This window comes from Heteronotia binoei, chromosome 2, assembly GCF_032191835.1.
Source record: "Heteronotia binoei isolate CCM8104 ecotype False Entrance Well chromosome 2, APGP_CSIRO_Hbin_v1, whole genome shotgun sequence".
NCBI classification, from domain to species: Eukaryota; Metazoa; Chordata; class Lepidosauria; order Squamata; family Gekkonidae; genus Heteronotia; species Heteronotia binoei.
The window spans coordinates 17,683,118-17,699,670 of record NC_083224.1 but is presented as its reverse complement, the minus strand read 5'-3'; the positions used below and the strand labels follow the sequence as shown (position 1 = coordinate 17,699,670).

General features: G+C 46.8%; 3 protein-coding genes across 3 annotated transcripts in view; all 3 read right to left on the bottom strand.

Annotated features, from left to right (window-relative positions):
* LOC132567785 (zinc finger protein 91-like) overlaps positions 1-2,782 on the bottom strand; it is a 46,317-nt gene extending 43,535 nt beyond the window's left edge. The window contains exons 1-2 of the mRNA XM_060233473.1: positions 2,715-2,782; positions 1,869-1,929 (exon numbers count right to left, since the gene is read on the bottom strand). Of these exons, the coding sequence (XP_060089456.1) occupies positions 1,869-1,929; positions 2,715-2,782 (129 nt within the window). The remainder of the gene's footprint in view (positions 1-1,868; positions 1,930-2,714) is intronic.
* Positions 1-16,553, bottom strand: part of LOC132567242 (zinc finger protein 91-like) — a 257,261-nt gene that overhangs the window by 200,431 nt on the left and 40,277 nt on the right.
* On the bottom strand, positions 4,042-15,217 carry LOC132567784 (zinc finger protein 665-like). Its single transcript, XM_060233472.1, has 5 exons — positions 15,077-15,217; positions 11,908-12,017; positions 9,937-10,007; positions 7,233-7,363; positions 4,042-6,767 (listed from the first exon to the last, which is right to left on the bottom strand). Exons 1-5 carry the CDS (start codon positions 15,215-15,217, stop codon positions 4,314-4,316), a joined length of 2,907 nt encoding a protein of 968 aa, XP_060089455.1. The 3' UTR covers positions 4,042-4,313.

Below are 16,553 nucleotides of genomic sequence, written 5' to 3'. Positions count from 1 at the left end.
TAAAAATGATGGCTGTCGAGGTGGAGGAGACGGAGGATTCTCCTTCTTGGGACCCTATCGATCTCGTTGTGGGGAGAAGGCCTCCACCAGGCTCGGTGGAACCAGAACCACAGGGCCAATTAGACGTTTCTCCACCCCCCTACGGACAGGAAACATCGTCTATGGGAGCACCACCCCGAGGACGAGGGATGTATGGTGAATTGTCTGACCTTTTGGAACAGTGGGGTGGACAAGAGGGAGGAATGGGAGGAAGAACAAGGTCAGAGGCAGAAGCATGCAGGCGGAATTCTACAGAAATTTTGAAAGAAACAGGAGGAGGATTGTTGGCCCCCCTTAGGCAAGTCCCGATGGGAGAAATGGTGGGCTACGTAGAGGTCCCGTTAACAAGCACTGAGCTACACTCTATGCGGAGCCAATTGCCCCCTCTTTCGGAGAACCCGATAATGTTTAAAACAAAATTAGACGGGCTTTGGGACCCCCCATATATTCTCCGGAGGAGATGATACATATTTTAAAACAAGTGGCTGGAAATTAAGAGGCAACATAGGCACTGTCTACTGCCAGGAAACAATGGATAAAAGGGGCGGGAGACAGGACAGAGGAGGGAGCACTGGCCGTTATTCCTTACGGCAACCCAGCAAATCTTGATATTCAGATGGCCGACGGCCGAACTTTTTGTTCCCAGTTCTGTGGTTTAGTGTTGGATGGACTGGTAAAAATGGTACCCCCTGTGGTAAATTTCCATAAGGCTTTTGGAGAAGCCCAAGGTGGAAAAGAGCCCCCCTTTCAGTTCTTGGAGAGGTTAAAGAACAATATGACAGCTTTTACGGGGTTGGACCCTGATTCTGACGAAGGGCAGGCCTTCTTAAAATTCCATTTTGTTGAACTGAGTAATCCGGACATAAAGAAAAAACTGCAGAAATTAGACGGATTGCTAACAAAGCCCCTTACTGAACTGGTAGTGGAGGCACAGAAAGTTATAGCCAGGCGGGAGGTTGAGAAGGAAGCGAAGACAGTTAAGTTAATGTTCCAGACAGTTAAGGAAGTGCAGAGGCGGGATGAGAGAAGAGGAAGAGGTGGAGGCGGGTATAGCTGGGGGAGAGGAGCAAGAGGTGGAGGGCCTCGCCCGCCGTGGGGCGAGCGGGGAGAAAACAGGGGAAGGGGAAGTAGAGGACCCCTACCCAAGGATGTATGCAAGTACTGCAAGGAACGGGGACACTGGGGACGGGACTGCCCGAATAGAGAAGGGGAAGGATGGGAGGAGACCAGGGTTGCAGCCCTATATGAGGAGGAATAGGGGTGTCATGGGCTCCTGTACTCGGGACCCAGCCCTAAAGAGCCCTTGATAAAATTAAAGCTGGGACCGGAAAAGGAGGAAGTGTTATTTATGTATGATACTGGAGCCACAAAATCAACGTTGCAAAGTTTACCATCAGGGGACACCTTGGGGTTAGAAAGTGTAAGGGTGCGAGGGGTGAGAGATAAACTGTTTCGAGCCCCAGTCACAGAAGACATTGACGTCTTGTTTCCAAGAAAAAATGAAGTGGTTAAACATGCATTCGTTTTAATTGGTAAGGGCGGGATAAATCTTTTGGGGAGGGATCTGGCATATAAAATAGGGATGGTATCGGTATTAAAAGGGGGGAAATGTGAGGTTAGGCTAGCTGCCTTAACAGTAGAGAAGGAAGGGGAGATTTCCCCCAAAGTATGGGCGGACCCGAGCAACCCAGGGCGAATAAACATGTTACCTATTGAGGTCAAGATGCAGGCTTGCCGGTCAGGCCCTTTCAACATGTGCAAGTGGACTATATTGAGATGCCTAGAGTGGGGAGGGTAAAATATGTCCTGGTTTTAACGGACCAGCTCACCGGGTGGGTCTTGGCATTTCCCACAATGTCAACATCAGCAACGGTGACTGCCAGGGTCATCCTGGAAAAGGTGATCCCAGAGGTGGGATTAATTGAAACAATGGACTCAGACAAGGGGGAAAAGTAATGACAATCACACTAAAAGCATTGGGAATAGAACTGAGACACCACACACCATGGCACCCCCAATCTAGCGGTCAGACGGAGAGAATGAACCAGACTTTTAAAAAAGCAATGAAAAAGTTAATTCTGGAGACTCATTTGCCATGGACAAAAGTGCTCCCTCTAGCGTTATTTGGAATTCGAACAAAACCAAGGGAAGGGATACAGTTGTCACCTTTTGAAATGCTTTATGGGTTTCCATTATGGAGAGTAATGCCATATACAGCAGCAGGCAATTTACATTTGTTAAAGGACATGTATGTGCGTAAATATGTGCTGGCTCTGTCTTCTCTTCTTAAGTCCCATAGGGAACAAGGACTCATACACCTCACTCCGCCACTAGAGGCGCCGGTCCACAAGTATCAACCTGGAGACTGGGTGTACGTCAAGAGGTGGAGGGAAGACACCAGCTGAGAAGGTCCCTCCCAAGTTCTCTTAATCACCGAAACAGCAGTCAGAACTGTGGAACAGCAGTCAGAACAGGTTGGACTCACCACAGGCGCACAAAAAAAGGGGCAGAGAAAAAAAAACTGGAAGAGCCAGTCGGTAGAAGGAGAACCCCTTAAACTGCAATTGACGAATGTGGGAGCTGACCGAAGCGGACAACCCGGGTTGGACCTCGGCACAACGTTTCTCGGCCGTTTTTTCAGCGTGGCCTGACGAACTGATCACGCCTGAACTCACCTTGTGGAAAGGACCGTTGTGCCGGCACCTAGACTTTTGGCTTGTGGGACAAGCCTCAACAGAACCATTGTTTCCTAAATTGTCTGATTTCATTGCAGGCCGACTCCTGTTGAAGGAGAGCGTTTTAAATCAATACCAAGAAAGGTACAGGTTTGCTAAAACCGGAAATAGCCCTAGAGGTTGGAAGGTGTGGAGTGTGTGTGAGTGGGAGGAAGGAGACGCAAAGGGGCTCCAGCCACAGAAGATTGGAGTGTGAGCTGGAGGACTGAGAGTTATTTTGAACCTGATAACTGGGGAGGGAAGCTGTGTAATAGTTGTGCTCCCGAGGGAGAGGTGGGAGAATGGCAGGGTGGAGGAAATTATTGGGACCCTTATGGACAATTGTTTTGGTTTCAACCGTATTAGGGGGGTGGGAGAGAAATGTGTGGCATCAGACACTAAATGCTATAATTAAAGAAGCCAACCTCACAACTTGCTGGGCTTGTGCCCATCCTCCATCCACAGGGAGGAGTGGTTGGCCAATGGTGGTTACGGCTGTACTCTCCCTACATGGATGGAATGTAACAAAGGTTTATGGTTCCCTCAACGGGTCATTAATTCCAAAAATAGAGGACAGGTCCCCAAGGATAAAGACCAAATCATATTGACCAGGCAACATGTATGGCCAAAGGCTCCTGTGTGTTTCCAATGGCACAATCAATCTGGTCACCACACCTTCCTTGATGGACCCTGGAGTGTGAGAGTTGTCATTTGGTTCGAGTCCTTGGGCAAACTCTACACATAACAGAATGAAGTGGGGAGTGGGAAGCGGATTACTTATGCCAAGAAGCGGGGAAGGGAGATGGGAGATGGACAGGAAAAGTTTCTCTAAAGTGGTAGGCGTTCTGAAGGTGGAGCCTACATTGCTAGTCAGTACATTTGGGAAAATGGGACATTCACACTTCTCCTTACCTATCAATCAAAAGATGCTATGAATCGCAGGTTGGTGGGAGAGCAATGTGATGCTGTATGGAGACGAATAAGCTTTCTGAACTTGGTATTAGTAAATGTTATCAGTTTTGGGGTTCAAACTACTCCCACCTTAAGACTTTGCTTCTAAAATTCTGTATATGTTTGGAACAACGTATGTCTGTAAAAATCTCCATTCTAGAATAAATGTCCATAATTCAAAAGTACATTCTCAGATTACAGATACAGACCTAACCAGGACACTCAAGATTGCTACAGAACAGACATTGACTCTAGATTTCGATGCAGTAATTCAGAGACAGATATGTTAGTTACTGAAGACCGCTAAATAAAGGAAATAGTATAAGGCATGTCATTCTTTAAGTATGTTTATATATTGAGTAAAAAATAATATTGTTAATTGAGTTGGCCGAGGTTCATTCTAAAGTTTATATCTCTGGAACCTGGAATTACAATGTCGGGCACACACGTCCTGGCCCAATGAAGCAACATTTCTGTCAAATCATTGTAAAAAAAAATGAGTTCAACACCCTTAGGCAAAATAGTGAAATGGTTTTTCTCCTGTGTGCTTTCTTGTATGTTGTTGAAGATAACCACACTGAATCTCTTTCTATTCTGAAACTTTTTGCCCTAGGTGGACTCCTTGATGCTTTTGAAGATTACTACTGCAACTGAATCTCTTCCCACATTCTGAACATTCAAAAGGCTCTCCCCTGTGTGGGATCTTTTATGCAGATGAAGACTGCTCCTCTGACTAAATTTCTTCCCACACTCTGGGCATTCAAAAGGCTTCTCCCCTGTGTGGGTTCTTTGATGCTTTCGAAGACTGCTGCTGTGTTTGAATCTCTTCCCACACTCTGAGCATTCATAAGGCTTCTCCCCTGTGTGGGTTCTTAGATGACTTAGAAGATTGCTAGTGTCACTAAATCTCTTCCCACACTCTGAGCATTCAAAAGGTTTCTCTCCTGTGTGGGCTCTTAGATGACTTCGAAGGTTGTCACTCCGACTGAATCTCTTCCCACACTCCGAGCATTCAAAAGGCTTTTCCCCTGTGTGGGTTCGTAGATGACTTTGAAAATCACCACTCTGAATGAATCTCTTCCAACACTCTGGGCATTCAAAAGGCTTCTGCCCCGTGTGGGTTCTTTGATGATACTTGAGACTGCCACTGTGACTGAATCTCTTCCCACAGTCTGAGCATTCATAAGGCTTCTCCCCTGTGTGGGTCCTTAGATGACTTAGAAGATTGCTACTCTGACTGAATCTTTTCCCACACTCAGAGCATTCAAAAGGCTTCTCCCCTGTGTGGGTTCTTAGATGATTTTGAAGAGTGCTACTGTCAGTGAATTTCTTCCCACACTCTGAGCATTTAAAAGGCTTCTCCCCTGTGTGGGTTTTTTGATGACTTTGAAGACTGCTATTATGACTGAATCTCTTCCCACACTCTGAGCATTCAAAAGGCTTCTCCCCTGTGTGGGTTCGTAGATGAAATTGAAAATGGCCACTGTAGCGGAATCTCTTCCCACACTCTGAGCATTCAAAAGGCTTTTCCCCAGTGTGGGTTCTTAGGTGACTTTGAAGACTACTGTTCTGACTGAATCTCTTCCCACACTCTGGGCATTCAAAAGACTTCTCCCCTGTGTGGGTTCTATGATGCTTTTGAAGACTGCTGCTGTGTTTGAATCTCTTCCCACACTCTGAGCATACATAAGGCTTCTCCCCTGTGTGGGTTCTTAGATGACTGAGAAGTTTGCTAGTGTCACTAAATCTCTTGCCACACTCTGAGCATTCAAAAGGCTTCTCCCCTGTGTGGGTTTTTTGATGACTTCGAAGATTGTTACTCCAACTGAATCTCTTCCCACACTCCGTGCATTCAAAAGGTTTTTCCCCTGTGTGGGTTCTTAGATGACTTTGAAGACTACTGTTCTGACTGAATCTCTTCCCACACTCTGAGCATTCAAAAGGTTTCTCTCCTGTGTGGGCTCTTAGATGACTTTGAAGATTGGTATTATGACTGAATCTCTTCCCACACTCTGAGCATTCAAAAGGTTTCTCTCCTTTGTGGTTTCTCTGATGCTTTTGAAGATGGCTATTGTAGCTGAATGTCTTCCCACACTCTGAGCATTCAAAAGGTTTCTCTCCTGTGTGAGTTCTTAGATGACTTTGAAGATTGCTGTTCTGACTGAATCTCTTCCCACACTCTGAGCATTCAAAAGGCTTCTCCCCTGTGTGGGATCTTTTATGCAGTTGAAGATAGCAACTGTGGCTGAATCTCTTCCCACACTGTGAGCATTCAAAAGGCTTCTCCCTTTTGTGGGTTCTTAGATGTTGTTGAAGAGTGCTACTGTCAGTGAATTTCTTCCCACACTCTGAGCATTTAAAAGGCTTCTCCCCTGTGTGGGTTTTTTGATGACTTCGAAGATTGCCACTCCGACTGAATCTCTTCGCACACTCTGTGCATTCAAAAGGCTTTTCCCCTGTGTGGGTTCTGTGATGACTTTGAAGATTGCTACTCTGACTGAATCTCTTCCCACACTCTGAGCATTTAAAAGGCTTTTCCCCATTGTGGGTTCTTAGGTGACTTTGAAGACTACTGTTATGACTGAATCTCTTCCCACACTCTAAGCATTCAAAAGGTTTCTCTCCTGTGTGGGTTCTTAGATGAAGTTGAAAATGGCCACTGTAGCAGAATCCCTTCCCACACTCTGAGCATTCAAAAGGCTTTTCCCCAGTGTGGGTTCTTAGGTGACTTTGAAGACTACTGTTATGACTGAATCTCTTCCCACACTCTGAGCATTCAAAAGGTTTCTCTCCTGTGTGGGCTCTTAGATGACTTTGAAGATTGCTATTGTAGCTGAATGTCTTCCCACACTCTGAGCATTCAAAAGGTTTCTCTCCTGTGTGAGTTCTTAGATGACTTTGAAGATTGCTGTTCTGACTGAATCTCTTCCCACACTCTGAGCATTCATAAGGCTTCTCCCCTGTGTGTGTTCTTTGGTGTTTTAGAAGATTGCTACTGTGACTGAATCTCTTCCCACACTGTGAGCATTCAATAGGCTTCTCCACTGTTTGGGTTCTATGATGCTGTTTAACAAGGAAACTCCGACTGGATCTCTTCCCACCCTCTGAGCATTCAAAAGGCTTCTCCCTTGTGTGGGTTCTTAGATGATATTGAAGACTGCCACTGTAAATGAATCTCTTCCCACACTCTGAGCATTTAAAAGGTTTCTCCCTTGTGTGGGTTCTTTGGTGCTGTTTAAGAAACAAACTATGACTGAATTTCTTTCCAAACTCTGAACGTTTAAAATGTCTCTCTGCATTGTGGATCCTTTGGTGCACAAGTAGTTGTGATTTGTATCTGAAGTACTTTCCACAATGAAAGCATTTACATGCCTTCATTATACTGTGCTTTGAAAAATGTATATTATATTGGGTTTGATCTGAGAAGTTCGTTCCACACTTTATACCCTTGTAAATTTCCTCCAACCTGTGAATTACTTCTTGGAAATCCCCCTCTTGGCAAGGAATGGATTTATCACTCTTCTTTACCCTTTGCCTGAATTCCTGCCTCTGAGACATGCTTTGAGTCCTGACATTTCTTCTCACATCTTCATTCTTGATTTCATCGGATGACAGATGATGCAGTTCCTCATCCTCCCCATTCCTCTGATCATCTCCTGCTGCAATAAAGAAAGAGATCTCCCGTTAGAATCCACACAAGGTGGTCTGAGAACTTTCATTCACGCTCCAAAGATTTCAGTGCCTTCCTTCTGTTTTACAGTAGCGTACAATAATAAATATTTTGAATGTACATTAAGCTTCCTGCATCAGAGACACTTGGTTGGGACTCTTACCGTTTTCATGGTTCCCCACCTGTATGACTTCTTTGATGTGAAGTAAGGGCTGTGCTATGATGGAAGCTGTTCTATTCCAAGCAATTACACAATTGCTTTCCTAAGCTTCTGCAAAATGACATTCATTCTCTGAATGAAAGTCTTTGAAAATGCCATACTTTCAATTCCCTTTTCCCTGCAGTGTATTGTCTGTTCTTTGGTTGACTGACCTTTCTTCATGGACTAGGGTTTCAGGGAGGACCCATTTTGGGGAAGGTGTGGGCTTATTCCTCCTCTTACCTGTGTGGCTTTCCTCCTGCCTCTCTGGTCCATCTCCAGTTTTCTTTGGCATCATCATTCTTAACTAAGGTTCAAGGTTTATTGGATTTATATCCCACCCTCCCCGTCAAAGCAGGCTCAGGGTGGCTAACAACCAGTAAAATCAAAACAATTCACTTACATTACTTACATCATAAATTAAAATTAAACAATTAAAACAACCTGATGCTAATATCATTTGATATAGTTTCATTTCAGATGGCATTCAGTATATATTAGGTGTCATTCCCTACTACCTTATCAGTCATTCCTGATCAATTAAGGGCCAGCTGGAATAGCGTTGTCTTACAGGCCTTGCGGATCTGGGCAACGTACCACAAGGCTCTAACCTCTTCCAGCAGCTGATTCCACCAATAGGGGGCAGCAATTGAGAAAGCTCTCTCTCTTGTAGATTTCAATCTTGCCTCCCTCGGCCCGGGGATCACTAATAGATTTTGCATCCCAGATCTAAGCACCCTCTGGGGAACGTGTGGGGAGAGATGGTCCCTAAGGTAAACAGGTCCTCGGCCATATAAGGCTTTAAAGGTAATAATCAGCACCCTTTCAAGGACAACCTCTGCCAGAGCTATGGCTGACCCAAGGCCATTCCAGCAGGTGCAAGTGGAGGAGTGGGGAATCAAACCCGGTTCTCCCAGATAAGAGTCCGCACACTTAACCGCTACACCAAACTGGCTCTCCAAGAGTCCTCTCCAGCCCCACCCACCTCACAGGGTGTCTGTTGTGGGGGAGGAAAATAAAGAAGACTGTGAGCTGCTCTGATACTCTGAGATTCAGAGTATGGGGTGGGATATAAATCCAATATCTCCTTCTTCTACCCTCTTGGGATGAGGACTGATCCACCTCACGACAACAGAGGTTGTTGTGTGCTTTGGCTTAAGCCAGTTACCCCGGGTTGCAGTGTTAACTGGTGGGATTACTTGCTGCACAACATCCCTGCAAGGCAGAACAGCTCCCAAGGAAGCACTCAGGCCCATATACACCAAATAGGAAGGCCTGAAGGCATCCATGTGAAGAATGAAGGAAAGGGGTGATGTGCCTTTGGCCTCATCTAGCAGGGCTGGTCTTATCTAACCTCCCATTCCTTGGAATACCCAGTATTAAGGCTAGTGCAGCCACTCAACAGCCACAAGTGAGCTCAGACCCTGAAGGAGCTTCTGAGCCTCCAGATTCTAGGCCCCAGAAGGCCTCTCTCTCTCTCTCTCCCCTCACTCAGTGGGCTTGGGAATTCTACCAAAACAAGCGTTGCTTAGATGTGAAGAGGAAAGATCCCATGGGGATTCCTTCCCAGTCCCTTGACATAACTTTAAAGGATACCCACCTGCTGCCAGTTAATTGGGGAAGGAAATAGTCTCTTCAAATCTTCCGGAGAAACAGTCAGAGTGGATGGCCAAAATCCCATCTGGGGAAGGGGATGCTGTAATGCCCGACAACTGAGAAATAAGGATCTGGCTCCTTCCAGAGTCCTTCTGAGGGCATTTCAGCCCGTTCTTGGACTCAGGCCACGACACCCTCTCTGACTTGGGTGATGGACACAAAACTGGCCTCAGCTGCCCCTGGATCAGTGGGGTGGGTTGTATCGCTCTACCTGGCCCTGCTGAACATCACTTTCATGGGCACCTCAACTTCTCCAGGCACCCAGGGGTGGCCAATTACCTGCACGCGCCTCACAAACAGACATTGCTGTTGATTCGTGCATCATCCCAATGGCAGTGATTCACACCTTTAACACTTATGAAAGATCCTTACCCAGAAAAGCCACGCTCTCATAGTTCTCCAGCATGACTTCCCTATAGAGGGCTTTTTGGCCCAGATCCAGCAGGCCCCACTCCGCCACGGTGAAATACACGGCCACCTCCTCAAAGGAAAACGGAGACTGAAAGAAAAAGCAGATTTCCTCATCACAGATCATGCTAGCGGAGACTTGACACTCTCCACAGGGATAGTTTGTGAGGCTGTAGGATGCAGAGCTCAGTATGCATAAAGGCTGGGCTGTACAGAGCCTCTCTTCCTCAGACAACAGGAGTGAGATTTTCCCTGAGAAAGGAACGAGTATCTGAGTATCGCCTGTTCTACTCCCCTACCTGAACCAGAGGTTGAGAGAGCATTTCCACTTCTCTGCAAAGAATACGGCTTGATAACATCTCTTCGCTGCCTGAAAGGGAGACAAAATAGGAAGAATTTTAGCCTCAAAGTCCTATTTTCTTTGCTTACACATCCCACTTTCCAGACTTGTGAAAACTTGTCTGCTTTATGCTCAAGAAAATTGGTAATGGCGGTTGGAGAGTGGAACAGAAGACCCAGGTACCCACAAACCTCAGGGGGTTATGACCGCTGCCAATACATGATTTCAGATTCTGTGAGGCTTGAAATGTGCCCTGTGAGCCCTGGAGCTCAAATGGCTTCAGTATCCCTGCTAGATCAGACCAAAAGCCCAGGCATGAGATTTTCTCCTTGGCCTTCTTACCCATCCTGGAGTCCAGACTGGCAGGAGAAAAACAGGTGACTGGAAATCATGTGACACAACACATAGCCATCACATCGAGTCATAAACCCATGTGATTTTAGCACATTAGCTAAAACTCTAGGCTGCTGCCAATGTGCTTCCAGAGTGTCTGCTGATGCTCTGACTTCATATTCAGGTGTTAGGCAGGACGAGACATGAAAATGACAACATGTCCACCCCCCATGCTTCTCCCTCAAACCTCACAGGGGGGGCAGGCTCTGGCCTGGCATCCTAATCCAGTATCCTCTTACTGTCACCCAGATGCCCCTGAAAAGTCTTTAAGATGGAACACAGAGCCCAAATTACTGGCCTTTGGCAATGGGTATTCTGTGATCTACAGCCCCAGAACAGGGTGTGTGTATGTATGAGCAGGCCTCAGATTCAGTGGGAGCTCACACGAGCACAGCTCCTGAACCTTTCTGAGTTCCACCTCCTCCTTCTGAGAGTTCCACCTCCTTGTCCATTGAATAGTACGTGCAGCTGCATAACAATCCCTGGAAAAGCTCCACCACCTATTTTTCTACAAAATGACCACTGTTCATGAGTGTATAAACTGCTGCCAAAGTCACAGACAAGTTATGGTTACGCCAGTTCCTGAAGGCAAGAGACATTCAGAGGTGGTGTGCCATTGCCTGCCTCTGCACAGAAGCCCTGAATTTCTTTGGTGGTCTCCAATCCTAACACTAACCAGGGCTGACCTAGGGTTGCCAAGTCCAATTTAAGACATATCTGGGGACTTTGGGGGTGGAGCCAGGAGACATTGGGGCGGAGCCAAGAGCAAGGGTGTGACAAGCATAATTAAACTTCAAGGGAGTTCTGGCCATCACATTTAAAGGGACTGCGCATCTTTTTAAATGCCTTCCTTCCATAGGAAATAATGAAGGATAGGGGCAGCTTCTTTTGGGGCTCATAGAATTGGGCCCCCTGGTCCAATATTTTTGAAACCTTGGAGGTATTTTGGGGAGAGGCACTAGATGCTATACTGAAAATTTGGTGCCTCTATCTCAAAAAACAGGCCCCCCCAGAGCCCCCGATACCCACAGCTCAATTCCCCATCATTCCCTATGGGAATCGTTCATCGAGGTGCATGATGGCTGAGGGGGTGGGGCTTCCCCCGCCAGCCAGCTGGCTGGGGGAGGGGGGAAGCCTGTAAAACTGGGGGATCCCCCTCTGGGACCTGGGAATTGGGAAGCCTAGGCTGACCATTCTTAAGTTCTGAGATCTGATGGCCTTGGGGAGTCTGGGCCATGCTGGTCACGCTAATAGCTACACCCAGATTTGTCTTCCTTTTCTTTTTTGAGCCACCTTGAGTCTTTCTAATGCAAGGAAGGTGAGATATGCACATTTCCATTAACGTAAATACAAGTGGAATTGCTCTCCATGAATCTCTATACTTCCCCTTAAAGTGGAGTGGCCATCATGACATCCTTTGGCACTATTTCCCAGAACACCAGTCTATGTAGTCTGACGAAGTAGTTCCCTTTTCTCCTGTCCTGAAACTTCTGCCAAGCAAGAGCCCCAATCCCCTCTGGGCAGGAGGCACCCTTACCACTTACCATCTTGGGCACACTCCTGGGCCTGCGCCCTCTGACCTTCCTCTGACGGAGCTCGCTCTGCCTCAGAGAACTCTGCTTCTGCCTTCACGGATCCTCCCCACATCTGAAACAACAGCAAGGGAGAGGGGTAAGAGAAGGACTGGAACAGGCTGAAGAGATGGATCCGGACCCACTCCCAGGCTCCAAGGGCTGTCCTATAGAGGATGGTGTGGAATTGTTTTTTGTGGCCCTAGAAGGTAAGACTAGAACCAATGGGTTGAGTTTCCGGCTCAACATTAGAAAGAACTTCCTGACCGTTAGAGCAATTCCTCAGTGGAACAGGCTTTCTTGGGAGGTGGTGGGCTGTCCTTCCTTGGAGGTTTTTAAACAGAGGCTAGATGGCCATCTGATAGCAATGAAGATCCTGTGAATTTAGGGGGAGGTGTTTGTGAGTTTCCTGCATTGTGCAGGGCAGGGGTCCTCAAACTACGGCCCGCGGGCCAGATGCGGCCCGCTGAGGACGTTTATGCGGCCCGCCGGGTTATGGCAAAATCAGACCAGAAGTGACGTTCGACCTGAACTCGCGTTAGCAACGCACACTTCCGGCACTGGGCTGAGGCGGCGGAGACAGAGTGTGAGGTGATACCGAAGTGAGGTGAGTTCCCAGGCCGTGATGTGTGGTGTGGGGAAGGGAGAGAGATGCAGAAGACGGAGAACTGACGGCCCGCGGCCTTGTACAGTAACGGCAGTCCGGCCCTCCAACCGTCTGAGGGACAGTGAACTGGCCCCCTATTTAAAAAGTTTGAGGACCCCTGGTGCAGGGGGTTGGACTAGAGGATCCTAGAGATCCCTTCCAACTCTATGATTCTATGACTCTATGATTCCTGACTCCACCGCCAGAGTTGCTATAACCACAGGGGCAAGAACTAGGGCTGGTTTTACAAACTTAAGATGCACCGAGAACAACTGGGGGAAACAAATCACCAGCAGGAGATGAAATATCAGTAGGTCTATTTCAAGCCACAGAAAAGGAGTCTGTCAAAATCGTAGCAAGAATACACTAACAAAGATGGAAAACAAAATAACGGCCCACAGACTGGAAACATTTACTTTACATTCCAGTTGAAGAAATGGAGACGCCAAAGACTGTAGCCACTATTGGACCATTACATGAATTCCTCATGCAAATCTAAGCTGGTGCTCAACGTTTTACAACAAGGATTGTTGTCATCTATTGAAAGAGATATGCCAGATGTTCTATTCCTGGTGAATTCACAAAAGGAAGAGGAACTTGAGATCATATTGCAAATTTAAGTGGTTTAATGAAGCGTAGGAGAGAATTTCAGAACAAAAGCAGCTTGTGACTGTGGGGATCAGGAAAAGCTATGGTTGGTTTTAAAAGAAATGGGTGTGCCACAACATCCAATAGTTCTGATGCAAAACTTGAACTCTGGGCAAGAGGCCACTGGTAGGACAGGATATGGAAAAACAGAAGATTTCCCAATTGGCAAGGGTGCCAGACTAAGATGTATTTTATCTCCCTGTCTCTACGATCTTTATGTAGTACATATCATAAGGAAAACTGGATTTGATTTAGATAAAGACGGAGGAACATTAACTGAGATAAACACATGACTTCACATGATTGGCACAAAGGACTGAAGACCTGAAGTAATTACTCATGGAGGCTAAAGCAGAAAGTGCTAAAGGAAGATTACAGCTGAACATCAAGAAGACAAAAATAATTATTAGAGGGAGATTTCAGAAATTTAAGGCTGGTGTAGTGGTTAAGTGTGCGGACTCTTATCTGGGAGAACCGGGTTTGGTTCCCCACTCCTCCACTTGCACCTGCTGGAATGGCCTTGGGTCAGCCATGTCAGAGGTTGTCCTTGAAAGGACAGCTACTGTGAGAGTCCTCTCAGCCCCACCCACCTCACAGGCCGTCGTGGGGGGAGGAAGATAAAGGAGATTGTGACCCGCTCTGAGATTCGGAGTGGAGGGCGAGATATAAATCTAATATCTTCTTCTTCTTGATGGTGAAGAAACTGAAATTGTTCAAGGTTTTGTGTTCCTAGGTTCCATCAGCTAAAAGGGAGACTTGCAAACAAGAAATCAGGAGACTGAGACTGGGAAAGGCAGCCATGAAGGAGCGAGAAAACATTCTGAAGATGTATAGACATGCCATTGGCAGTGTTCCCTCTCAACTGAGTCAGTGTGAGCTAGCTCACAGTTTTTTAGCCTCTGGCCCACACATTTTTGTATTCACTCTAGAAAAACGGCCCCAGAGCAAACTAATTTATGCAATAGCCAAATCACTCACTCGCGACTTTAATGCCAGTAGCTCACAAAGCAAAGTTTTTGCTCACAAGACTCCGCAGCTTAGAGGGAGTATCGGTCACTGGTGACAAGGAGCAAGTCACCCATTACTATGTGTGAGTGTGAAAGCTGGACAAGGAAGAAAGCTAACAGAAAGAATGTTGATTCTTTGCGATGTTGGAGGAGAGAGTTTCTACAGATGCCGTGGACTGCCAAAAAGACAAATAAGTGGGTTCTAGATCAAATCAAGGCTCAACACTCCCTAGAAGCTAAAATGACTTAACTGAGGCTATCGGATTTTGTGACATTACAAGAAGACAGGAGGCACTGGGAAAGACAAAAATTCTAAGGGAAGTGGAAGGCGGCAGGAAAAGAGGAAGTCTCAACATGTAATGGACTGACTCAATCAAGGAAGCCACAGACCTCCATCTGCAAGACCTGAGAAGGCTGTTAAGTAGAAGACCTTCCTACGGATGCCATAAGTTGGAAGCACTTGATGGCAGTTCACACACTCACAGAGAAATAGCTGGCAAGAATCCTTAGGAGAAGCTCATTGCTTGAGCGGAGCGACTGAAAGCCCCTCACCTGCTGTGCCTGCCTCTTCTCCTCTGCCTGACTCAGGAGGAAACCTTCGGCCAGGGCCACTGCCTGGGAACTGGTCTCTGGCCCGCATCCTCTCACCCAGCACTGCACTTCCTGCGGCAGGATGGCCAGGAACTGCTCCAGGATCACCAGGTCCACCATCTCCTTCTTGGTGCGCCTCTCTGGCTCCAGCCAGTCCTTACAAAGTCCGTGGAGCCGGCTGCAAACCTCTCGGGGCCCATCAGCCTCCTGGTAACTGAACTGCCGGAAGCATCGGCTGCGTACATCTGGGGTCACAGGGTCCTGAACCAAGATCTCTGGCACAGCTCTTCCCCAAAATTCAGCACCACTCCCTGCTTGGAGGGAATGGGGATCTTTCTTTGATATCTTCCCAGTTCCAAGGCCTTCGGGGTCCTTCTCTTCCATCTCCTTCCCCTTTCTCTTGGGTTGCCTCTGACTCCGGAAAGACACTCTCATTCACTTGGCTGTGAAGAGGCAGAGGGAAAGATATCAGAAAGGCAGGAAGAAAAGAAAACAGAGTTACATCACTGTCCCTGGTGAAGAATCACCTAAGGATTACCCCAGTGCATCAGAAGGAGCGTCCTTGTAGTTTGTTGATGAGGATTAATGTCACTGTAGTATATTACATTAAAAATGGTAAAGGTAGTCCCCCATGCAAGCACCAGTCGTTTCCGACTCTGGGGTGACATCGTAGCATAACATTTTAATGGTAGACTTTTTATGGGGTAGTTTGCCATTGCCTTCCCCAGTCATGTACACTTTCCCCCCAGCAAGCTGTGTACTCATTTGACCAACCTCATAAAGATAGAAGGCTGAGTCAACCTTGAGCTGGCTACCTGAACCCAGCTTCTGCTGGGATCGAACTCAGGTCATGAGCAGAGCTTTGGAGTGCAATACTGCATCTTACCACTCTGTGCTCCAGGGCTCTTTTGGTAGATTACATACCAAACTTTTAAAGATATGCCTGTTTAGTCCTTCAGGAAATAACAAGAAAATACTCTCCATGTACAAAACAATATCAAAATATAATTAAAGCTATTCCTTCTTTACAATACAAAATTATAGTGACAACAACATAAATACCATAGGATGGTATTTTTGTTCACTGTAAATTTATATTGTTGTCACTGTAATTTTGTATTATAAAGAAAGAATCACTTTAATTATGTTTTGATATTGTTTTGTACACTGAGAGTATTTTCTTTTTATTTCCTGGTTGTAAAACCTCCGTGGTCCTGGCATTTGTTTAGTCCTTCAGGCAACAAAAAGCACCAGTATTAACTTTTTAAAAAAAAAATTGTTGTGGATGTCATGAGCTTGGCTTCCATTTTCTGGGGCTCAGTCTGTCTTGTGGGTACATCTCAAGGTAACCTGGAGCCAGGACAAAGTGACTGGTAACCACTAGAGTCCACCACTCTTTAACTACTTCCCCAAGCTGGTGTGCCTGAGGGGGTCTGGAAGGCACCCACTCCCTTGGCTCTCCTTGAGGAGAGCCAGTTTGGTGTAGTGGTTAAGTGTGCGGACTCTTATCTGGGAGAACCGGGTTTGATTCCCCACTCCTCCACTTGCACCTGCTGGAATGGCCTTGGGTCAGCCATAGCTCTGGCAGAGGTTGTCCTTGAAAGGGCAGCTGCTGGGAGAGCCCTCTCCAGCCCCACCCACCTCACAGGGTGTCTGTTGTGGGGGAGGAAGGGAAAGGAGATTGTGAGCCACTCTGAGACTCTTCGGAGTGGAGGGCGGG